Raw genomic sequence first — 25,793 nt, 5'->3', positions numbered from 1 at the left:
AGTGGGGGAAGAGGGGAAAGGAGTGGGGGGAGGGGGAGAACGGTGGGAGGAGGGGGAGGGAAATGGGAGGCTGGGAGGAGGTGGAAACTTTTTTTTTCTCTCCTTTTCTCAATAAAAAAAAATGTAAAAAAAAAATCAGTTCCGTAGGCACTCTTAGGAGTCTGTAAACAGGAAACTTCAGTTGGCCTGCACCTCATACACACGTGCTGGGGATGTCTCGCGCAGGCGTGAATGATCTGTTTTCAGCTAATGTGTGGCTGTTTCAGATTCCCACACTTATCCAGACTGGCTTTTCTCAAATGCAGTCAGGGACTTGAGATGGGCACACACTTGAAGACACCTGTGCCATGCAATAGCCCAGCTGCCCTTGTCCTCGAGGGTTCACATGGCAATGCATTCCACCTCGTTGAGGTGCTAGTAACATCTTGAATGCCCAGCACTCTACTGGACTCTTTCCCTCATGGAGAAAGCTGATAGGTTGTATGCCACGCCTCCTTAGTCTTAGCGGTGACAGACAGCAGGGGCTTAGCGATGGTGCATTCAGTGACAAATTGTGTTAGATGCGAGAATAAGAAATAATCATTTCAAATGATTGATTCTCACATAAACTTGGATTGTCAGCAATGAGTGGGCCAAAGAGACTAGAAGCTAGAGCCTCCGGGAAGCTTCTGTCTTACCTTCATTCCCTTCCTTAGTGGTCTTGTGTCTGGGCTGTAGGTGTCATTTATTCTCTAATGGCCGCACATCCCTGTCTTCAGGTATGTAGCAGGCATTGGAAGGCTTCTCCCACGGCCCTTCCCGCTCCTGCCTTCATGCTGTCCTGGCCACCCTCACTGTTTTCTCTACCGTACCTACTATCAGCAAACAGGCCAGCTCTCCCAGGGGATCCACAGTGTGACCACTTTTTGTTCATTATCTGCTATCAAACATAATCATCACCGTCCTTCCTTGTTCCCACCATTTTCTCTCCTTCAGTCTGCTTGCAGTTCCGAGGTCAGGGCAGAGTGAGACATCGCCCATCTCTCCTCTCGTCGGGCCAGTCCAGGACAGCTCTGGCCCAGTGCTGGCCCTTCTCTGCCCCTTTCTATAGGAGACTCTCATTTCACGCCAGCTGCGCATATCTCTTTGCCAATCTTCAAACACCCTAGCCAGGCTCCTGTCTCAGGACCTTTGCATAAGCTTTCCTCTGTGTCTGGAATGCTCTTCCTTAGGTCCCCAGGCCCAGCTCCTCACCCTTCCTCACCTCCTCAGGTAGCGTTACTCAAAATTTACCTTTGCCAGAGAAGCCTTCCTAGCTACCCTGCCCCCACCAACGACCCCTTATGCTACTGACTGTTTGCTTTTCACATAGCTTTTAACACCATCTGCAATTATGTATATTTTTATTTATTTTATGTCATTTGTCTTCCTCCAAAGGCCATTAGCTGCACAAGGCAGAGGTTCTTGTCTCCACCAAGTAGGTTTCGATTAACTGTGTACTGTAAGGGAGTGATGGGGGAAGAGAAAGGAAATGAGGAGAGGGCGAGAGCCGAGTTCCCAAGTCTCCTGACTTTGCCCCAACAGCACACATCGGACTTAAAGAGCACAGTGCTGCCTGCCGCCGTCCGCTGCTCCGAGGCCCGACTCTCCGAAGACGGAGTATTCCTGCTGGCTAATGGTCTGAACATGTTCTTATGGCTCGGAGTGAGCAGCCCACCAGAACTCATTCAAGGAATATTTAATGTGCCATCGCTTGCACATATCAACACAGATTTGGTAGGTATTTTTCAGTTTTGGTGATAAAATACAAATGTAAATTCTTAAAATTTATGTGCAACTTTATGGTACATTGAAGAAAACCAGCGTGTGTTTATACAGTTCTATATATGAATCATATTCTGATAAATAAAAATTAGAAATTGTAAAATAATTTACTGAAGTGTTAAACTAGACATGGCTTCAACAGAAACTAATAATACAGAGAAGAGATGGCTCAGGGGTTAAGGATGCTTGCTGTCCTAGCAGAGGACCCGGGTTCAGTTCCCAGCACTCACATCAGGTAGCTTATAGTTGCCTGCAACTCCAGCTCTAGGGGATTTGACATCCTCTTCTGGCCTCCATGGGCACCTGCAAAAATGTGGCATATGCAGACAGACAGACAGACACACCATCCACTGACAAAACTTCCAGACTCCTGCCGTCTACCAGTGGCTGTTCGCTATATGGACTTTAATCCCACTGTTCTGTTTCACTCTGTGACACATGGGTGAGGTCGATGCTGCAGCAGTATGCTCCTGATGAGCTAGTGAAGCCAGGGGCAGGTCCTTACAAAACAGAGTCGTGGAAGTGTAAGAGGTAGCATTTCCTTGGGGATTCAGCACTTGCTGGTTACTTTAATGTTGGAGCGCGGCAGTATTTCCCCCAAAAGGTAAAGGGATACGGGCATCCTCTTCTCTCTCACTGTAGTCTTGAAAGGGTTTAGTCACCTTTCTGAGAGATGGTCCAAAACTACCCTCTGCATGAAAAACTCCTGTTACTGCATTGCAGCGAAGACCTGTATTTCCAAAAGAGATAATTGGTTCATTGGTGGAAATGTATGCTAATAAAAATGAGTAGTTTATAGTTCAGTTTCCCCCATTTTCAGGTAAACGAACTGAGCCTACTAAATGGTCTCTGTAGCATTAGCGGGATGGCTTTAGCAGGCTAGTGATCTCTATTGCTGTTGCTATTCTAAGTGTCTCAAGTCATACCGAAATTGCGCTCTTACCTGCAGACATCGCTGCCTGAGGTGGGAAGTCCACACTCTCAACAACTCAGAATGATAATGAATAATATCCAGCACAAGAAGCCATACTCAATGAAGGTAATAGGAGATCTCTGCCTTTAAGTGTTTATTTCATCAAAAATCTTTTCAATGCTTATTCTATAGTTATATCTCATGACCTTTGATAGGAAATTTCCACCTCTGAATATGTCTATATACTTAATAGGCTCAAGCACAAAAATAGACAGCTTTGACCATGGGTTATCTTACTAGATAGCCACTTAGTGATCATGGTGGTCTTCCTTGTGGTGTCCAAACGACTGCTGTCACTGACAGCCTTTGAAGACGCTTTCCTTGGTGCCTAATGTTATATACTCATAGAAACACCACTCAGAACATTTGTAAAGTGCATTTCCCTGTATCTGAAAAATTGTAATTATAGTTACTCTCAGCCATTTTATTATTTCCTCTTTGGAATAAAATCATGTCTTCAACCCAAGAAGGTTGGACTTTCTTGCCAAGTCCAAGCTGCTTGTACCCATCTCCTGTAAGCTACATGCTGGAGTCTCCTGGATGTGGAGCTGTCAAATGGGGAAACTCTGTGTAGTACTGGAGCTGGAGAGGGGGCACATACTGCCTGTCTAGAAGACCCAAATTTCATCCCCAGCACCCATACTGGGTGACTCAATGACGCCTGTAACTTCTGGGGGATCCTACACCCTCTCTTCTGGACTCTCTGGGAACCTGCACTGATCTGTGCATTTACACACACACACACACACTCTCTCCTTTCAAAAACCTATAGAATCAGGCATGCTGACATCATCATCCAGGCCTCACCCCCCTACCATGTTTGGTAGGATTGAGTCAAAGGCAATCGCTGGACCATGTGCAGAATGCGTATCTAACCGGCTGTTGTTGGGTTTTCCTAGCTCATCATCGTGAAGCAGCGAGAGCAGCGGGAGATGGTTTTCCGACAGTTCCTGGTGGAAGACAAAGGACTCTATGGAGGGTCATCGTACGTGGATTTCCTCTGCTGTGTCCACAAGGAGATCTGTCAGCTGCTGAACTGAGTGCCCTCCTCTCCCACCGAGCTTGCATTTCTGAGGAGACGGTCTCCGACTTGGTGCCTAATTTCCCCAATGATAGTAGGCTAGTTTTAATTTCTTGATCATTTTCAGGATAGCTTGCCAAGATAGCACATAGACCTTCAGCTTTGGTGCTCGGGTCGTAAGCCCGTGGAGTGTGGTACCATAAAGGGAACAGTCTATTTCCGGCTGTCGAGCTTCTCATTTCTAAAGCTGACAGTCTGCATTTCATGAATACATAGTTTACAGACCCATTCACTGTCTCGATTTCCTTTCTTTGTGCTAGATATATAAATTATTTTTCAAACTGTATAGATTCATGGTTAAAAAAAATGGTCTTGGTTCCTCTCTCCTTTGCCATGAGAGGAAAAGGACTTCATTTTTACCTTATACCTAATGTTTTTAAAACTCCATGACTACATTGAGCAGATTTTTTTTTCAACTTAAGATCTGCACAGCAGACTTTAAAAAAACATGTAATCTGTCTGGTAGAACAATTCGTGTTCTCCTTTTTTCATAATTATATATTGTCTGTTTAAAATATTTTCCAGTTGTTTTGTCTATAAACGGTATCTATATTCTTAATGGTTCTTTGTACAATTTTGATGGTTTCTACCTGTATATAATGGATCTTAACCAATATCAATAAATTACTTCATGTACTCTGGCTGTTTTTCACGTCTTTTGAAAATTTAAAAGAAATACGGATAGCACTAAAAGTAAAAAAATCTTTTACTTTTTAAAATGGCAGAAACTCGCAAACTGGATGGTTTACTGAGAATGTCTGGATGACAAATTATCTTTGTAAAGGTTCGATTGTATCCAGCTGTCAGAAACCCTCCTTGAGAAAGGCATTTACAAGTTCTTAACTATAACGTGTCTGGCAGAGCTGCTTGTGCCCGGGGGCCTCTGCTCTTGACTCCTCGTGTTACGTCTCCTTCAATGCACACAGTAATAAATAGTTCTCTTACACCTAGGAGAATGGCTTTGAATGGCACTGTTCCATGTGTGCGTTCCTCAGCTTCATCAAAGACAGGATATGTGATAATTGCTGCATCACAGAGGGGTACACACACCTCCCCAGATCTCTGCTGTCTTCCCACCACCTCCTCCCCAGATCTCTGCAGTCTTCCCACCATTTCCATGCTCGCTCCCTGCAGCGAACCTCGATGGCTTCTTTTACATATGAAGACAGCTTTGCAGCAGCTCAATTCTTCATCTGTGAACTTGTGGCCAGGCAGGGTCATTTCTAGGTTGGTGGATGCCACGAACTGAGAATAACAGATACATACGCGGACCTAGTAAAATGCCCCTATGCTAACCGACGAGTGGGATGTTCAGATTGACTTTGGTGAGTTAACAAGAGCTGAAGATCCAAAACTAAAATAATAATGGAAATGTTTATGAAAAGCAGGTTAAGAAACTTAAAGGAGTTTGTCATGAAGAAAGCAAATGTGGACTCTGTGCAGAAGCAGCAGAGGGACTGAGGGACAGTGCTGTAGCCCAGCAGGGTGACTAAGCATAGGACCTGGAGCCAATAAGGACTTACTGCTTCCACCAATAGCTGTGACATCAGGGTAAATAAACCTTTCTGTATCTCAGTTCCTTATTCATTTGCTAGCCCCTGTCAGCCTCTCCTTTCCCTCTCAGGCATTCTACTGTCCCTTTATTCACAATGCAGGCTACCCTTTTTATTTAGGCCATCATTAAATAGACATTTGATTAAACCACTATTCTTTATAAATTTAAATAAAGAGCGAGCAAATTTGTCTCTGTCCAAGACCTCTGAAAGATGGCAATTCATTGAAAACTACTCGATCCCTCGACCTCAGAGATAATACTCTCACGACAGAAAAAAAGCATCGGTGGGACAGAATAGATCTTAAAAGAGGTTACTAGAAATCTCCTGGGGGACTGGAGAGATGGATTAGGGGTTAGGAGCTCTGGCTGCTCGTGCACCCCCAGGGTGGTTACAGACATCCCTAACTCCAGTTCCAGATCCTCCACATGCACCATGAGTGGCGCACATATATTTATGTAGACAAAAATCTAAAACTAGCACAGAAGTGTCTAGTTAAATAGATGAAGATATCCCAAGTACTCCAATTATTAAAAAGGGAATAAGGAACTACTTATTGGGCAGTTATTATGCTCAACAAGTCCATCTTTTTATAGACTCAAGGCCACGGCATTTATTAGGGACTCTGTGCTGCTCCAATTTCTTAGGAGTGGAAGAAAACAATGAAGGGGAAAACAAATCTTCTATGTTTTTAAAATTTAGATAAGATGTGCCTAAAAGATCAATTATTCTAACGTGCAACAAACTCCTAGCCTGCTTCAGTTCTGCCGTGTATACTGGGTCGGTGTGCATTCTACACTGTTAAACTTGGAGGACTCGGAGCCCGTCTCAAGTTGGGAGAGAATCTCCCTCATCTTATTTCTGCTGTTGATAAGCACCTTCAGTTGGAAGGAAGACCTGTAACACATATATATGGTTATGAACATTCTGCTTAGCTCTAGAGAAAATATTTATTGGAAAAGTTATCCAAATTATTTTGACTAGTTTTTTCTCTGTGCAATATCACCAACCACGTTCATACCTGAGTGAATCACAGAGGGCTTAGCAGCAGCAGCAGCATGGTCATTCAGAGAGTGAGTTTGCTGAAGAAATGTTATGGGAGCCGGGCGGTGGTGGCGCACACCTTTAATCCCAGCACTCGGGAGGCAGAGGCAGGCAGATCTCTGGGAGTTCGAGGCCAGCCTGGTCTACAAGAGCTAGTTCCAGGACAGGATCCAAAGCTGTTACAGAGAAACCCTGCCTCACAAAACCAAAAACAGTGGATCACTATAGATCCTAACTTTCTGCATCTGTTCCTGAGGTGGATGATGCTCATATAAATCTTTATTGTGTAATGAGTCTAAATTATACAATATAAAAAACAACATATGTGAAAGCACACAGTTCCAAATCAACAAAGTTACGTGTCAGTGAAACCTCGTGAGGTATGTGAAAACATGGTGCCTGGCACACAGTAAGTATAAAATATTCACTTTGGCCTGGCGGTGGTAGCGCACACCTTTAATCCCAGCACTCGGGAGGCAGAGGCGGGCGGATCTCTGTGAGTTCGAGACCAGCCTGGTCTACAAGAGCTAGTTCCAGGACAGGCTCCAAAGCCACAGAGAAACCCTGTCTCGAAAAACCAAAAAAAAAAAAAAGAAAAAAAAAAAGAAATGTTATGGGAAGTCCTAGACTTAGACTTAGAGCTTCAAGACTGACTGTGTAGACTTGAGACTCAAGCTAAATTTCACACTCTAATCAATAAATGTTAAGGACAGGAAGGTGATAAATGTCTGCATGAACCCTGATCTTATAGCGTTTTATGTATTTTGTTTTGTTGGTGGTGTGTTTGGTATACTTAAGATTGAACCCAGGGCCTTAAACATTCCTCTACTCTTGGCCTCCAGCATGCTTTAAAATAAGCTGCTATAACTAATCAGGATGTGTAAATCAGCAATTAAGATGGTATAAAAACATAGGCTAGACTCGCTCCTAGTGACAACTCTAACAATCTATCTCACCTCTGTCCACAGGTGACCTTAAGTGAGAATAATTCGAGGCCCTTATGTAGCTTTAGCAGAATGGGTCTATGTGGTTTAAGTTTCTCCATCCACACAGGGCTCAAAAGGTAGCTCCCCCGTTCACCAGAGCGACAGAGTCCATACAGCCACTGCAGTATGGGCCTTGCCTAACTCTGAATGTGTGAACTGCCTCCCTCGTCCTTCCAGTCTGTCAGCTTTACCCTTCACAACCAAGCTGTTTTACTCCTGACCACCATCTCCATAAGCTGCCCTAACAGAAGAGGATGCAGCTTTGCTTGGGTACAGCACTCTCCACTACGTAACTGTAGGCACTATCAACTACTTCACTGTGGAGCATAAAGCCTAAGCACTTTGGGCCTCCTACTCCTCATCCTTTGAAATAAGACTGGGAAGAACGGTTCCTGCTGTAAAGGAGCACACTACCTTGGCCACACCACCTGGAGCTGAGTGCTGTCATGCCAGGCACACAGCTCTGGAAACTTTAAATAGAAAAACATAAAGATATGTCACAACTTTTACAGTCGAGGAACAACTGACGCAACTAAAACTGTTTTCAGAGAACTTTGTGACACTATGAACTCACAAATATCCACTGCCGCTGCCGTTCAAGTACTAGGATTAAAGGTGTGCACCACCACAGCTGGTACCACACTGTAAATGGATGAATTCTAATTGTTACCTTCTTTCCTCAACCAACTCTACTATCGCAGTTTTTCTACATAAGATGAGCTGTGGGTCTAAGTTCCAAACTACAAAACCAAAACCAAAAAACTACTCTCTCTTTGTGAGATGAACTATTAACATCTGACAGGAGGCTAGACCAAGTGAACACCAGAATTCCATTGTTTTTTATGCCCAGAACATAGAACATGAGATTCTGATGAAGCATCTATGGCAGGAAGGGATTCCTTGGTCAGATCGCCTAGGAACCCACCGTTAAACCCTACCTTCTCCTTACAGATCAAATCAGGCATACAGTTTTGCTTTTGGGTAATCTATAATTACTTTAATTAAAAACACCATCACAGCAAACATTCTAACCACCTGTGATATCTAAAGGTTGTCTGTACTAGAAAGCAGCAGGTTGAGAAAGTCAAATTCATCAAGCATTTAAAGTGTTAAGTCCTTCAAACTGTGTTCCATAGGGCTGTCATATAGAACTCAAATGCAATCCAAAAGAAGAGTTTCACTTTAGGTCAGGCCCTTTCCATTAGGTAACAACAGTAACTGTATTTAAGGAAAACAAACTCAAATTTCAAAGTTTTAAAGTTTTATTAGAAAAGTTATAGCAAAATAAAAAAAGGAGTTAGCAAGAACAATAATGTATCATCTCATCTGGCATATCCAAATCCATTCACACATGAGTTAAGGTGTGGAAAGACAACAGATGCAGCTTTCCACAGCCAGTGACATCCAGCCCCATGGAGACAAATGCACCACTGTTTTAATAAAAGGCAGCAGCAGTTCCATTTCCCAAGGTATATTCTTGAGGGTATTTTGTAATTGCTTTTACATAACTTTTTTTGTTAGCAACTTTAAAGATTTATGTCATTTCCTCATCACCAAGCATTTATTCTGTAAAATGTTTAAATCAACCCCCCAGAAAATCTGTTTTCACCTTTGTTAAGAAACATCAATCATCTTAGAAGGTCCGCTCAAGATCAAGTCTACACCTCAGCCCTCCAATCTGGGTATGTGCCTCCTTTTGCTTAAGAAGCATGATTATAGGTCACCTGCAGCTACACAATTTCCATTATGATAAGCTTCTGGTTTGTTTTTTAAATCTACTAAGTTCTACCTCTTCCTTTACCTATCCTGAGGGCTCCAGCACCCCTCAGTTCCTGATCTGGAAGAGAGTGATTTGTTTTATCTCTCTGAGTCTTCAGTACTCAAATGGTATTTAAAGGTCTGTTTTAGGGTTTAAAAGTAAAGGGGAAATGCTCTACATCTTTTTAGTGTTTCAACAAGAAACTGTTAAAGGCCCCAAAGAGGCTCACCATCTGCCCCTAGTGTGCTCTACCCAGGTCCCCAGTCTCCCATAGCTGTGGAAGCCATGGCAAGGGAAACACGGCACTGACTCCTGTCATGATCCTGAGATGCAGAAGCCCCTGCTTACCTATTTCCAAGAAGCCAAAGTATTGTGGAATCAGTCGTGTCAGTATCTGAGTGTTCCACTCTGTCCTGGTGCGTGCACGTGACTCACCTACCCTGAGCACAACTGCAGTCTCTGTGACACAGCAAGGACCTGGGGGTGGGGTGGGGTTAGCATGAGAACCTAAAGCCAAGTGCAAGTTGGGAGTCCGTTCTAAAGAAGTCTCCACAACAAAAGTCAAAGGGGACATTGTTAAGTGTCCTTAAGTTACCGAGGTGGAAAGCCACCTCTGTGTGTGCCTCCACGGCCACCCCTAAAGCCACCTCTTTCTCCTCGGAAATTGGATCGATTTCTTTCTCGACCACGGCCAGCAGATGTTCCTCCTCTTCCCCCACCTCTGGGAGCTCCACCACCGCGGTCAGACTTGGATTTGGGAGGAGGCGACTTGGGTCTAAGCCTCTCAATCTCTTCTGTACATCCAGTCAAGTATGAATTGGGGGCACTGAAATAGGATGCGTATGTTTCTGCATTGTAATTACTGTTTGTAAGCGTCGGTCCCACTGTGAGCCAGCCTGAAAAAAAAGAGAAAGGCAGATGAGACTTTTCCATCTCCTTTCTCTTTTATTGGCCCTGTAGGGGCTAGTCCAAATTGTCAACACTTTCTTAAAAGATGGCTCAAGTACCCACACAGCCCCTCCCCGGAACAGAATGTACAACAGCCATGGTCACATGGTAGCAGGGGTCATGTGCATATCCTTGCTTTTTATCCTAGAGTATAAGTATACTCTAGAGTACAGCTTTTGTGAAGCATCACCCTCACTGTTCCCATCCATGTATATTGTTAGAACCACTAATGAGAAATATTTTAAGATATAACAAGTTTGGGTTGGGTTAAGATTTAATAAAGAATATAAATATATCTTTCCTACTTATCCGAAAATAGGGCTCCTGCTTTCTCATTAAGTCTTGAAAAAAAAATTGCTTTTCTCTTGAAGAAAATATCCTCAGTTCTTAGGTCCTAGGAATTTAAGCACAACAATGCTGCTCCTCACGCCATCTTTCCATCGGCAATGACTTTTCTTAAAAGATACACACACAGCCATGGATACTACCATTAATAACCAAGAAAACAAAGCCACAATGAGGTATCATTTCACCCCAGTCAGAAATTCCTATGGCTGGAGAGGCTGCAGAGACAGGGGAACTCCCACATGCTACTGATGGCAATGTACAAGAGAACAGCTATTATGGAACACAGTATGGAGGCTCCTCTAAACCCTAGAATGACCCAAAGCTCCCACTCTTGGGGTACACATCTAAAGGAAATAAAACCAGAAAGTCTTTTTGTTTACTGTAGCACTGTTCACACAAGCAGGCTACAGAAGCGATGGATGAATGGATAAAGTGACTGCCACATATACAAAAAGAATCAAACTCCATGACTGAATGTAATGGAACAGGAGGGCATTATGTTAAGAGGAATAATTCAGGCAAAGAACAAATACCACATATTCTCACTCATCCGTAAAGACAAAACGCACATCTAAAAGATCAGAGACTAGAACAGTGGTTACAAAAGGCCAGGTAAGAGTGAGGGATGGGAAGTACACAGAGCCGACAGTAAAGCGTACATGACCATTGCATAGTAATGCATAGTTTAACTATTAGAGATAACTAAAAGAGCATAGACGACTTCAAATGTTCCCAATACAATTACCTTGACCTTAATATACACATGGACAGAAACATTGCTGTCCCAATATGTGTATATAAACATACCCAAAAATGTGTATAATTACATGCTGTCAACCAAAACTAAGTGGAACACCAGACTTTTTTTAGGCAGTAGAAGTTCTCAGTGTAATATTACAGTGGTTAATACACACTACCACCACCACCACCAAACCTACCATAAATTATGGACTTTGTATAGTTTGGAAGGAATACTGACAATGCGGGAGGCAATGCATGTGTAGGGGGCAGGGAATATAAGGGAAATCTCTGACTTCTCAGTTTTGTTAAGATAAAGATGCTCACAGGTGATGTATAGAGAAGAGGAATCAACATGTAAGACTTTTATTTTACACAACACTATGTCCTATTATTTTAAAACTGCATCTCAAAGAATGATAAAACTATCTTTTTCAAAACTGAGGTCTCACCTGGCCTGATAGTACTATCTCTTCCAAATAGATGAAGACGTCTTCTTCCAAGACAAAAATGCTCTATTATATGAAAAATCTCTACAGGTTTTTCTATATTGCCAATTTCAGGTTCTTCTGTGATAATTAAGTCAATGTCAACATTAGCATGAATGAAGTCCCCATCCGTGCTTCGCTTCACAGTTCCTTTGATCCCCATGAGGCAATGTTCCTATAACAGAGCAGTGCAAATAACTCTCGTTACCAACAATCATGTTTCATGGCATTTACTGTTTTCAATGTCCCCAATCAATTCTGAAACAAACTTCATTTCTACGGATCTCTGAATACAGTTTTATGATAAAAATCATGACAGGAAAGCCTAGTCCTTGGCCGTCAGGCAACTGTCAAGTAAATGGGAAAAACCTTTCTCCCCACTCCTACATTCTTTCAAAGTCCTACTTCACTTCCAACACAGGTATGCAGCGGTTTCCCAAACCACGTAGTTCTCCACTTTCCCCACTGTAGCTCCATGTCAACTCAATTATGACGCAACCTACCTCAGTGGTACAGACCCCAATGGTTAAAGGCATATGACCCAAAGATGGCACTCCAACTTGCTTCTGACCAATCATATGAATTAAAAATATAAATACAAATTAGAGGTTGCAATGATCCTCCTGGGTTCAAATGTTTGCCTGGGTGGCTCATGGAATTAAGAAAAGTGCTTCACTTCCTACAGCATGTTTATTATAAAAGGATGCACAGCTCAACGAGCCAGACAGGAGGACACAAATGAAACGGATTTCAGTGGTAAGGCTCTTCTTGTGCTTGTAAAGCAGCATGCGCATTAAAGAAGCAGCACGAGGAGGACGGAACTGAATCCCAGGCTGCTTCCAGGCACACCTCCCTCTCAGCAATTCCACAGCTTCACCAACCTGGAGATGTTCTAAATCCTGTCATGTACATGATCTAGTTCAAGGAAGACTTAGTAAGACAGGTGCTCCTTCCAGTGACTTCCAAAGTGTAACATGCAAAGGCTTACAGCTTACACTAGCGAGACAGAGTCATCTGCAGCAGAAGTCTCAGGGTTCTTGTATAGAAAAAGGTAAGATTAGACAAACATGATGCTACCTGATCACCTATTGAGGACTGCAGTCATTTCTTTTTCCTGAGCTTAGAGAAGAACTACTTCTCTATCAGAGCATACACCTTAATTGGAATCATATCAGCTTACAATATACAGGAACCCACTTTCCAGCATACTGGTCCAAGATCATGAAGGAGACACTTCATGTTGTAATGCTCATGCTACTTTACAAGCATAAGAAGAGCCTTGCCACTGAAATTAGTTTCATAATATATAGTAATTTAGAAAAGTCTGAGAGAATGAGAATAAAAAAAAAGTAAAAAAGGAATACCTTTGTTCTCTGAAAAACTGCCTTTGGATCTAGAGTCTTCGTCTTCCCAGGATTGTTCTTATTGGTTTTAATCCAACAAATATCTTCACATCTTCTGTAACCCCACTTTCGTAAACACTAGAAATAATTTCAAAATTAAATCTTTAAAAATTTTCTAGAGGGATGTCAAATTTCAGAGCATCACAATTCTGAGCTAGTGCAGACAGAAGAAGCAGCAAAGGCATAATACATGTTAATGTCTTTCAAACATTGAATTAGTTACTTTTCTTGTCACTGACTAAATATAACGTGATATATCTCAAAATAAAGGCCCTTACATTTTTAATTCTCAGTATTTTTAAACTAGTTCAGAAACCAAAGACAAAGAACATGAATCTTGTAGCCTAGAAAACATCTCATCTTCCCCCTAATGAACGTAAGAGGCCACCTGAAACGGAACTGAGGACAAAACAACAAACACCAACTTACTACTCTCCCAAGGTCCAGTCCTTCCCCGGAACCGCACCAGAGGAATATAAATGACCGAGGGGCTGCAATCTCATCAATTTCTAACTTCATAATCTAGAAGGAACCGAAATAATAGAGCACAAAGTTTCCCACTTATCATAAATCCAAAGAACTATTGAGACTTATTGGGATCTCTACAGATGTTACTTAGATATGCTGCTGCTTTGTTATTCCATATATAAGCACCACTCATACACGTGCAAAAAGATATACACATATACTTATTTTCATATGTGTTCAAGAGAAAGAGTTGACAGAAAAATGCAATTATAGAATGATGGAATTTTACTACAGAGATTATAAAAAAAACAGTCAGAGGTTAAAAGAATGCAAAGTTGGGTGTGGTGGCATATGCTTGAGCAGCAGACAGCTTGGGTGTTTGAAGTACAAGGCCCCCTTGTACCCAGGTTATCTGCAGGAATCTTTTCTTACAGGTAAGTAATGAAAGTCTCTTGCCATCCCTGTGTTCATACTGCACTCTAGTCCAGCTCACGTGTTAATCAGATAATCTCACTAACGTACTAAAACCTTGAAAACCTCAATGCCTGTCAAACAGAAGACTAAGAAGCCACAGTGCACTGTACTCGTAACTCCACTTTCTGATCAAATAGCAGGTATTCATCTGAAAGGTAAGTACGTCATATCAAGTTTCACCGTACGTCATCCCACGTCCAGCACTTCTCATTTGCAGTGATGCCGGTCTCTCTATAGTATTCTTCCAAAGGAGGCTCCAGAAGGATGACATCAAATTTGGGTGTCAATTCTCTGATGTCAAAGGCTTCTATGTCTGCTTGTAAGTACCTAACAGAGGGGGAAAAGCTTTTGAAATATCTCCGGGGGTATTGAAGGAAATTCCTTACCCAATATTATTGGATAATTATTGCTAAACATTATTTACAAGATAACCATGAGATAATGACTAAACAGCTTCAGCAGGTCTTTTGTTTTATTGCAGACCTTATATCATCAAGCAACATCTTCCTTAGGACATGGACATATTTACAACAAAGTAAAAAGCATATTACTCTCCACGTATATCAAGAATATGGTCTTCATTGATTTTTATACTGAAATCTACACTCACATGTGATCTATAATCTATTTTGATTTTTATATATTATTATTTGCACTCGCATATCATTATTTAATTAGGTTAGAAAACTGACATCTAAGTTTCAAAGTCCTCCTTTAGGAGTGTCTATATATGGACATAATTATATGATTTCCTTTTATGAACTTGTTCATTAATATGTTTATACTAATGGTGTTGTCACACTAATGAAAATTACTATTAGCCTTTAATAAGGTTATTTTTACACAGTATATAAATATTTTAAGTCCAATATACTTTGGAAGATAACATTTTGAAGATAACATTATTACTGGGGAAGGGCAGGCCATGTGTTCATGTAGTGGTCAGAGGGAAACCTCATGCAATAGGTTCTCTCCTTCAGGTCATCAGGCATGCATCACTGGACAATAAGCACCTTTACTCATGGAGCCATCTCACATCCCAATTCAAAATACTTTAAATATAGTATTTTTTTCTTTTATTTTTAAGGGCTTGGGCTTTTAATGCTTAGATTGGAAAAAAAAAATCACAGGCTATAGTGAAGTCATCGCCATCTCTGAAGGGCAAACACTTTCCTGTCATTCAAGAGACAACAGGTAGAGAACCAAACTTGCCCCCAACAAGCTTTACTGAGTAGAGAGTAATACAGTGATTCCCAACTCAGAAGCAAGAATGTACGGCAGAGCATCATGAGTCAGGCTTTTTAAGGCAGTTTCAAATGTTACCAGCCCTAGCAAGGCATTTCCACCTTACAGATGGAAACTCTGAGGCAGAATTCACAAGTCTCCCAAATTACCCAGAGAATTAAACAAGAAGCACCAGAGTTTCAAAATAATACATTTTACTAAAATAAGAAAGACTAGGTTACAGAATAAACATACTGATACTGTAAATCAGAGTAAGAAAGAAAAAGCAACAAATGACTTACATAGGAGGAGTATTTGACTTAGCTATTAACTCGTCCTTTAGTCTGATGAGCTCCCTAAGTTTAGGGTATTCTTCAAATCTGTCAGCTAGACCTAAGGAGGAAAAATTAGTAAATCTAAATTTCAATTCAGCTCAAATTACCACTGTTGAATACAAAAGTCATGAGTCTTCCTTGACCATCACTTTAAATTAAAACTAGCAATTCATTTTTATTCTTGTTTCCCATAAGAAACACTGATAAAAAAATAAATTACATAGACATCTTAACTTAAAAGCTAAAAGTTTGGGGGCAGGAGAGATGGATCAGCAGTAAGAGCACCGGCGCTTCTTCCAGAAGACCTGATTTTGGTTCTCAGCATCCACATCAGATGGCTCACAACTGCCTGTAAGTCCAGGTCCAGGGTATCTGACACCCTCTTCCAGCCTCTGGGGACACATGAACATACCCACACACAAATACATACACCTAAGTAAAACAGTCTTTAACATGAAGAATAAAAGTGAAAATGTTCAAAGAGCAGTCAGGGTTCCCTGCCCTGTGGTAAGTCCTAGGTCCTCCCCCCTCCGTCCATATCTAGGAAGGTGAACATCCAAACTGGCTAGGCTCCCACAAAGCCAGCACATTACGTAGGACCAAAACCCCTTGCCATTGTCCTTGGCATCTCATCAGCTCTCATTGTTCGCCATGTTCAGAGAGTCCAGTTTTATCCCATGCTTTTGGGGAGAGGAGGGGGAGAAGGGTGGGAGGAGGGGGAGAAGGGTGGGAGGAGGGGGAGGGAAATGGGAGGATGTGAGGAGGTGGAAACTTGTGTTTTTTTTCTTCCTTTTCTCAATAAAAAAATATATAAGTTAAAAAAAAAGTGAAAATGTTTGTAAACTCCATCAGTTGGTGATTTGGGTCACATTTCAAATAAAAAAGTTTGAAAATTATTCTGCTATCAGGTTTGAATAAATCATCCCCGTATCTACAAAACAGAAGGTAGAACCTGAAGCAATCTGAAACCTGTCTTCCTGGATGATTTGATGAACAGATCTAAGGTTAAGGTGTCCTGCTTGGTGCATGGAGATTTACAATCAGCCTTCTTCCTTGTTTCTTGGCATTAAGATCTTGGGAAAATTAGGTATCTTCTATCATGCTATCATAAAAAAATATCTACTAGGTTTGTTTGTTTGTTTTGCTGCCTCAACATAAGGTATTTTAGTTCTTAGTTTTAATTCAAATCTCCAGTTGACTCAAAATACATCAACACAACAAACTCTTCTCAATTTATAACAGTGTGATACATATATTTCTTTATCTTGGCAAATCAAGTATCTTAAGAGATGAGTCTATATTCAAATATGAGTATACAATTGATTGTAACTTTTTAATGCTATCCCTAAATTCTACTTACAATAACATTAAAATCAGAGTCTGGAGTGTTGGTATAGTTCTGTAATCTCAGCCACTGAACAGGCTGAAACAAAAGCACCACAAATTGGAGGCTTGGCAGGGCCTCATATTAAGTTCACAGTCAGTCCAGTAACCTACACAGACCCTGTCTCAAAATGATAAAATAAAACTTGCTTACCATATATAAGGCCCTGAGTTCAAGCCCTACTACTGAGAAAAAAACGATACATAAAAATCACATCTAAATTAATTCTTCAGGAGTGACGAATCATAACTTACAGCTAACAGAATTTAATTATATCACATTTAAATTTTATGCTACAAGGATACTATCAAGAAACTAAAAAGACAACTAGCAGAATGAGAGAAAATACTTATAAATCATGTGTGTATATATAGAAATACAAAGAATTATTAATTCAATAAGACAAAGGTAAAAAAAATGTATATTATAAGCAAAATATGTGGCAATTCCTTAAAAGATATTTAAGTGGGTCAATATGCCTATGGAATGCTAAGGTTACCATTAGTCTCCAAGAAACTATAAATAAAATCACAGCAGAACGAGGGTCTGATGGCAGAGACTTGTGATCACTGCTACTCAGAGGCTAAGGAAAAGGATGTTCACTTGGGAGACAGAATGTTTAGGTTGTCTTAGGCTATACAATGAGACCATCTTAAAACAAAGAAAGACGCACAAAACAGCTCCCGTGCAGCACCCTACTCTACACTTTAAGTTAAGACCCGATTGACAACATATACTCTGGACACAGGACTTGGAGGAATCGAGCTGGGCCTGACCTGGAAGCCTCCGCCCAGAGGATTGCTGCCGAGGGAGAGGACAAATGGTAGTCCTACCTACCTTTAAAGCCTATGACCACAACAATGACTGGCCTAGTGAAATATCCCCAGTGGTAACACAGTGGCACTTTCATTATGGGGTGACCAACAGCCTAGTACAGTAAACCTGGTCAACTCTTGTGACTGGAGGTCACAGGCCTGAGAACCTACTGCTGTCATTTCCTAAGCCAGTATAGTTTCTGACTGTATTGTAAACTTATCTTGATGCCCACAGGTCAGAGTGACTCTCACCCCCACATTAAAAAAAACTTTTTAAAGCAACAAATGGAGACTAGATCCAAAAGGCAGAGCACAGGGAACGATGGGTGACTAACTCCAGCTGATACATCTACAGCACAACTCTTACACCTGAGGCTCAGGGAAAATCAAGCAAGAGGGAGTGGAAAGATTATAGGAGCTAGCACCCACACAGTGGCTCAAAACTACAACGAAATGTAACTCTAGTTCAGGGGACCTGAAGTCCTCCTTCTGGCCTCCAAAAAAGACACCAGACATGCAAGAGAGAGAGGCATAAATGCAGGCAAAACACTCATATACAGAAAATAAATTAAAATTTAAAAAGTTTACCAAAAAACAAAACAGCAAACAAAACAGAAACCCACAATGGCATACTCAACATCCACTAGAATGGCTGTAATAAAAACCCAGACAGTAACGAAGAATGTAAAGAATGTGAAAGGGCATGGCAGGTTTGAAAAAACTTTGGCAGTAATACCTCAAAAAGTCAAACACAGAATATACTTAAAAAATATTAAAAGAATTATGTGACCCATCAATTTCACTCCTAGGTGTTTGTCAGAGAAAAATGAGTGCATGCCGCACAATACTTTTTACGCGAGTACTATAATCTACTGCAAACTAAGTGAATAAATAAAGCCTATGTATATGTAACATTTACTGATCATCACCTGGACTATTATTGGGGAATAAAGCGATGTAGTGATATATGCTACAGCACTACTAACCTTCAAAAACTCTATGCTAAGTCAAAAAAGCCAATCACAAAAGGCCCCATGTTGTATGGGTTTAATTATATGAAATACCGAGAATAACTAGCCAAACTTAAAGAAAAAAGTAGATTAGTGGTTAATAAGCCCAAGGGGCAGGTTAGTGGAAGGAATGTGGTCCCACTGATAAAGAGCTTCCTTAGAGAAACAAATGTTTTATAACAGATTGCTGTGAAGGTTGCCAAGAAGGTTCTGTATGCACTAAAAGAACACTGAATTATATCATCTCAATGGATTAATTATAAGGTATACAAACTACATAAAAAAATTAGAGACATAACATTGCTTAAAGAAGAGGAAGGTAGAATTGAAGCCCTGAGACCCGAAGTAGGATGTTAAGTCTGAAAAAAAAACTTTTGTTAGAAATAATCTACAAAATGCATAAATCACATGCATGCAGCAATACTTTACAGCACAACAGTCCAAATAAATTTGACATACCTACATCCCTGATGAAATTCTGAGGTCTATGTCCAGTGTCTACAAAATGCTGGCAGTAATCATTATGGGGATTTAAGCTCTGCGTTCCCTAAAGAAATGGTCAAAATTAAATACACAGTATGCACTCCAATGGCAGATATACTAACTTTGTGTTTTTATTATGAAGCTGTACAAATTATGTCAGAATGAAAAAAGCACTAATATTTGAAAACACAACTAAAAACATTATTTATCAACAGTTATTGGTATGAATACACCATTATCACAACTAAACATCTATATATCAGAAGAATATTTCATGAGTAATTTAAGATCTTTATTTTAACACTGAGATCTCAAAAACTGAAAACATCCCAAGGCAAGCTAGGTCTTTTCAGGTACAGATCTTAACTGTAAATGGCTTTAAGACTGAAAAATTCTTTATTTTACCTTAAGAAAGGTACTGGAATCTTTGTAAATCTCTTCTTCATACGGCAAATTTTCTTCCTCCTGTTGTAATTCTAGTTCATCCTTGAAAAGGGAAAATTAAGAAAACATTTACACTTAGTTGGGTGTGGTTGCATACTCCTTTAATACCAGCGCTTGGGAGGCAGAGACATGCCTATATATGGTCTATATTTAATTATTTTTTTAAAAGATAAAGTAGAGATGAATATTGTAACTGTAATTCTATTTATTTATTTATTAATTATATATACAATTGTCTGTGTGTATGCCTGCAGGCCAGAAGAGGGCACCAGACCTCATTACAAATGGTTATGAGCCACCATGTGGTTGCTGGGAATTGAAATCAGGACCTTTGGAAGAACACAGGCAATGCTCTTAACCGCTGAGCCATCTCTCCAGCTCTATATTTAATGATTGCATTTTAAGGCTCAGTGTGATTTATTTGCCTCAGATATATTTATCCTAGCATTGCATTAAAGTCTTTAGATTTACTTTTCTTAAAAAAAATTTTGCTGGATTTATTTTATGGATGAGTGTTTTGCCCCCGGAGGTCAGAAGGGGGCCTCATACCCTTTGGAACTGGAGTTAAAGAGGGCTGTGACCACCACGTTGGTGTTGGGAACTGAATCTAGGTCCTCTGCAAGAGCAGCAAGTGCTCTTAACTACTGAGCCATCTCTTTAACCCTGTTTTTATTATTTTTAATCATGTGTCGATATGCATGCCTATATGTTGGAATGTATACATGAGTGAAGGTGCCTATGGATATATGTTGGTAACCAAACTCAGGTTTTGCTGTGTAGGGGATTGAGAGGGGACTGTATATATCTGTGAGCGTGTGTGTATGTGTGTGTGTGGCCAATTAGCTAGCACTAAGGTTGTTTGAAAAAGTCATAAAGAAATCTACTATTTTATAAGACCTATAAATACACTGACACATAGAAAAAGGAGCTAATTCAAGTTACCCTACACAAAAGATAATGTGCCTTCCAGAAGCTATGGGCTGCCAAATAAAATTCCCAGTACCATTGTGGGATACCTTCTCTTGAGACAGAGGTGTCAAAAAGGTCCCCCAAAACAGATTGCCATTGTTCTTGGTCGCCCACCAGAACCTGATGGTGCCATCGCTAAGGGTACACATACCCAAGTCACAAGACATGGAAAAACCAAGTAGTACTAACCACACGGCTTCCTCCCTGCTGCTAGGTTTTATAAGGCTGGAAAGTGCTGTGTAGACTGCTGGGAAAGAAAACTCAGTTTTATCTGGCTGTGAACCTCACGATACAGTAACGACTGGCCTGGCAAGGTATGTATATGGTGCAATCATGGCATGAATGTTATGAGCGTAACTAACCAATTTCTGATGGAAATTAAGGTCCACTCCACCACAGGAAATGCAAACCCGATACTGTAACTCTAACCCTAACACGAGCCCCAGGATGAACCAAGGGGACACAGGATCAAACTGCCCTCTAAGGTTAGTTCTACACTTACAGATTAATGTAGCTCTCACTATTCATTAGAGAGGTTCCTTTATGAAGTGGATAGCGGTTAATACAGACTCAACTGGTCATCGTGTCAAGTCTGTGGGATACTCAGCATAAATGGACATCTATATTACACCCTGCCCCCAAGGCTCAGGGAACAGAGTAGAAAAAAAGAAAAGGAATAGAAAGATTCTAAGAGCCAGAGGCTGTGGAGGACCTAGATGAATCAGTGTCTGCTGTACTCATGACCTTGCAGCAGCTCGGACTCTTACAAAAGGTCAAGTTAGTCAACATTCCATCTCAGAAGGGGCTCATGAGTCCCCATCCCTAGCTAAGGAGCTATTAAGAGTTGAGTGCTGTTTTGGGGGAAGGCTCCTTTCTTTAAGGGTGTGGGCCCTGGTAGGTTAACCATGATCCAGTGAATAGCTACACATCCATCTGTCTATGGGCAGCACAAACTAGTCTCTGGGTTTTAAATGTGACTATATCGTTGGGAGGGGGGGATGGAGAAGTAGGAGGTGCAATGGATGCAGAATAATTAAAGGTTAATGTGATCAAAATACACTGTATACCTTCATGAAATTCTCAAAAATTAATAAAGGATTATATTAAATCAAAAAAAGTGAGGTTTAGCTTGGGTTCTTTTGGAAATGGTCATAGGGCTGCTTTGGAGCCCATGAGTTGTGGAAATCCTTTAATTATACTATCTTGTGCTGTTAATATGGAATAATGTCACTCAAAAGTGACTGCTGCAGCCCCTCAAAATCTGCTGCATTTCTGTCATCTAAAGTTTATGATAGATTTATCTTTTTGCTGTTCTGAAAGAGTTTTATTGCCAGTACTTACCAATAACTATATTGTGTTTTATATACATAATCATATGTAAGTCACATACTTGTACATAAAATGAGCAAACTGATACAAGTCTTTAACTAAAAATATAAATGTTACTCATAAGAATTTTAGCACATCTTAAAATTAAGCTTTCCAAATGAGATGAATCTATTAGAAGGGTTTCATTCTCAACTATGCATAAAACCATCCTATTTCCTACTTGCCTTATACTCTTCTACTTTGTCTTCATCTGTGTCTCCTTCATCCAGACACTTCCGTTTTGAATTTGGAGCAGCTGTATCATAGGAAGCCCTGAAAAGTAAACTGCAACTTTCACACAAGAGAATACAAAAGATGCATATAGATCTGCTTATAGTAGTAACAAGTTAGAGGAACAAAACCAAACGTTTCCTGGTTAAATAAACATTTATTCAGCTTATAAACTATTGCCGAAAAGTCAGGGGCAATAATTTGTAGTTGACTTTTATAAGACAGCCAAATAAAAAAATAAGCTACTATAAAAACTGTATTCTGAAAAGAAACTTTTAAATTATGTATCCTTCATACTAGCTTATATATATTTTATACTATCTTCTGTAAGCAAAAATGATAATATGATAAACTAAAATTTTAAAAATTATAAAATATTTTCTGAATTACTAAATAAATACCACTTTTAAATCATATTCTTTTATAATTTCATAAAAATTATGATTTATGATTTAACATTACTTATGGTATATAAGCTAATTATTAGTGTGACTTTCATTTAAACCTACTTTATAAATGGGAACTTAATGTTTTTAGAAAGTAAATATTTCATATTTCAACCTGTTTCCATCAGGCGGTGTCAGTGCATGCCTTTAATCCCAGCACTTGAGAGGTAGAGACAGGCGGATCTCTGTGAGTTTGAGGCCTACCTGGTCTACAGAGCTACTGCCAAGACAGACTCCAAAGCTACACAGAACCCTGTCTCAAAAAACAAAAAACCGTTTCCAAATCTCCATTTTCACAATTTTCCTAACAACACATTCATATCTACAATTAATTGTTCATTAAAAAAAAAAACCCTCAAGAGGTGATTTCAGTTCTCATGTGGTTCAGGCAAAAGTGCTGCAAGGCCAGGATGTGGTACACAGCATGACGGTGTCTCACTCTCCCCGCCCCAAATAACCCCCATGAATAAGTCACAATTTAAAAAAAAAGATCCTTTTACACCATAAACATGTCACTAAAAAACCAGTTGCTCCACATACCTGCAAGTTTCTCTTGTTTCAGCAATTTCCCTCTGCTCATCTTTGCTATTTAACACAGCACCAATGCTATCTGCACTTTCAGCTCCCAACTAGGAAGCAAAAACCCAAAGTTAGATCACAATGCACTATTCATATACTGCAAAATGTGTTGCTAACTTTAATATATCAAATATTTTATAAAAGCAGCACCTCTCATAACACTATCAGTAGGGTTGCAAAATAAACCGTAAGTGAACTAGAAGATCATTTTAACTAAGAAAGACTTTGTCAGCTGGAAAATATTTTATGTATTTGGCTATATTTGAAATTAAGATTAGTCAATTTTGAATAAAACACAATTTAGCAGTAGTAGCAATAACCAAAAAATGCAAAGCACTTCATAAAGACTGATTCATAAACTATCCCATGATTTCACAAAAATTTATTCAATTTTATTAAGGCAAACTTTTAAACAAAATTAACTAATAGCTTAATAATGGTAATAGCTTAATAATGGTTATGTCAACTTGGGTGGCCACGGGGGAAATTCTGTAAACAAAGGCTAAGCTGAACAGAACCAATTCACGGAAAACTTTCCAAGTCAGACCAAGGACATAGAATGGCATGAGGAACTCTTTGGTATTAAGGATAAGAACATATGAGAAAATCTGCACTTAGTGGTCCCTTTAGCTCCAGAGAGAAAAGGCATACAAAAACATCAATGCTGCAAATTAGCATCTTTGACTTTAAACAACAAAATATTCTCTTAATCTACCACTTCATATGCCTGCCCTCATTTCTCCAATGAAATATCTCTTCCACCATATGAAATGCTCATCAATTTCAAATCCTTCATAAAATCTCTAATTCGTTTTGGTCCGAGGGTAGTTGGAATGTTTCTCACAAGACAAGCCTTTTCTTCTGCGAGTTCTCTGAGGAACCAATACAGCGGTGGATTTAGCAAGCTGCCTCATTGAAGCGTTACACATTTCCCTCCATTTATATTGGTCTGTATGCTGCAATGAAAAAGGCCTCAGATTGCAGGAAAAACAACGTGTAATGTGTACCCTCTGGACGTGTAGTCTGCTACTAATCGGCAAGCGCTTACACACTCATCCACAAGCTTCAATGAAAGCGAAAAGTTTGGAAGTTAATATTTGGAGAGACAAATCTCAGCTAATTCTGAGTTTAGGAGTGGTCAGGGGAAGCAAGAATCTTGGAAACCCATTCCTTGTTTGGCTAAGTAACTATAACACTTCCCTCCTATTTCTAATACCTACAAAGTAAGGATTCAAACACTGGTCTCCGGGAGATTGTGTTTTAGGGTGGAATCTAAATTTTACTCTCTGTTTGCTTCCAATGAGTTTCTGGACATGAGCTCATGAAAATACAAAACTTTCTTCAAAATCAATCTCAGCGGGGCGGTGGCGGCGCACGCCTTTAATCCCAGCACTCGGGAGGCAGAGGCAGGCAGATCTCTGTGAGTTCGACGTCAGCCTGATCTACAAGAGCTAGTTCTAGGACAGGCTCCAAAGCTACAGAGAAACGCCATCTCGAAAACAAACAAACAAACAAACAAACAAACAAACCAATCTCAAGAATGTGAAGTTGGGCTGGAGATATCTCAGCGACCCAGAGCGTGCACTGCTCTTCCAAAGGACCTAAGTTCAAGTCCCAGCACCTACACCAGGAGGCTCACAGCCACCCATAACTCCAGGTCCAGGCCGATCCGACCTTCTGTCACCTCGGTAGGCTGGTACCCACGTGCACATACCCACACAGACAAAGTCTTTTTTTTTATCTTTGAGATAAAAATAACTCTTTAGAAAAAAAAAAAGTGAGGCTGAAGTGGAAGAAAGGCAAGACACGAAACACCCCGGAAGTGGTGGAGAGAAACGCAGAGGCTAACGAGCCACCGGCCCTTGTCAACAATCACCACGTCTATCCCCACCACCGAAGAGGCTGCCCACAGCCACGGGGCCGCGAAGCCCACGACGGGCACTGGCTGGTCTTCTCCATGATGACTCCGACGGGCACTGCGCCTGCCGGAGCTAAAAACGTGGGGAGACCAGGGAATCAAAGTCTCGGGGCAAAGGACCTTGACCCTGGCAGAAGACCGTGCACCGACCACGGAGGGCGGGAAACACAGGCGGCCGCGCACGCGCACTGAGCCGCCCTCCCACCCGGCCGCACACCTGCTGAGCGAGGAGCTGCCTCCGTAACTTCTGCCGCTCCCGGATCTCCTGCAGGCGGCTGTCCATGCCCCAGCTCCAGCTCCTCACCGCCCCGACCGCCCCGGCGCTCGCGGAAACACAAGCCCTCCTCCCGAATCAGGAAACACGGGGTCTCACACAGCTTCTGACGGGAAGATCCCTAAGTCCCTCAGCAGGGACTTCCGGCGCGTCCGAAACTGGCTGGACCCAGCGAGAAAGTCCCGCCTCCAGGACGCCGGCGATATGACGTCACAGGACGAGGCCCAATGAGGATGCTGAGTTGGTC

At 40.9% G+C, this 25,793-nt stretch overlaps 2 protein-coding genes across 2 annotated transcripts in view; one reads left to right on the top strand and one right to left on the bottom strand.

Annotated features, from left to right (window-relative positions):
• Sec24d (SEC24 homolog D, COPII component) overlaps nucleotides 1-4,498 on the top strand; it is an 86,510-nt gene extending 82,012 nt beyond the window's left edge. The window contains exons 21-23 of the mRNA XM_075981458.1: nucleotides 1,564-1,755; nucleotides 2,753-2,842; nucleotides 3,676-4,498. Coding sequence (XP_075837573.1) covers nucleotides 1,564-1,755; nucleotides 2,753-2,842; nucleotides 3,676-3,816 — 423 coding nt within the window. The 3' untranslated portion in view covers nucleotides 3,817-4,498. The remainder of the gene's footprint in view (nucleotides 1-1,563; nucleotides 1,756-2,752; nucleotides 2,843-3,675) is intronic.
• Nucleotides 4,499-8,684: 4,186 nt separating this feature from the next.
• On the bottom strand, nucleotides 8,685-25,728 carry Mettl14 (methyltransferase 14, N6-adenosine-methyltransferase non-catalytic subunit). The gene is made up of 11 exons (XM_075981457.1): nucleotides 25,490-25,728; nucleotides 23,316-23,404; nucleotides 22,284-22,371; nucleotides 19,723-19,803; nucleotides 19,294-19,381; nucleotides 15,593-15,683; nucleotides 14,252-14,393; nucleotides 13,554-13,646; nucleotides 13,086-13,202; nucleotides 11,686-11,896; nucleotides 8,685-10,095 (listed from the first exon to the last, which is right to left on the bottom strand). Exons 1-11 carry the CDS (start codon nucleotides 25,553-25,555, stop codon nucleotides 9,791-9,793), a joined length of 1,371 nt encoding a protein of 456 aa, XP_075837572.1. The 5' UTR covers nucleotides 25,556-25,728; the 3' UTR covers nucleotides 8,685-9,790.
• Nucleotides 25,729-25,793: the final 65 nt, after the last annotated feature.

Source organism: Microtus pennsylvanicus, chromosome 7, assembly GCF_037038515.1.
Source record: "Microtus pennsylvanicus isolate mMicPen1 chromosome 7, mMicPen1.hap1, whole genome shotgun sequence".
Classification (NCBI taxonomy): Eukaryota; Metazoa; Chordata; class Mammalia; order Rodentia; family Cricetidae; genus Microtus; species Microtus pennsylvanicus.
This window is presented reverse-complemented; position numbering and strand designations above follow the sequence as displayed.

Bases quoted from the DNA above. Each gene is read 5' to 3' on its own strand.
- Mettl14 (XM_075981457.1), bottom strand. From the start codon at position 25,555: ATGGACAGCCGCCTGCAGGAGATCCGGGAGCGGCAGAAGTTACGGAGG. The intron at 19,382-19,722 runs GTAAAATAAAGA...CCATTTCTTTAG, and splicing joins ATTCCAGTACCTTTCTTAAG to GGAACGCAGAGCTTAAATCC. The intron at 13,647-14,251 runs GTACGGTGAAAC...GGTTCCTTCTAG, and splicing joins AGTGCTGGACGTGGGATGAC to ATTATGAAGTTAGAAATTGA.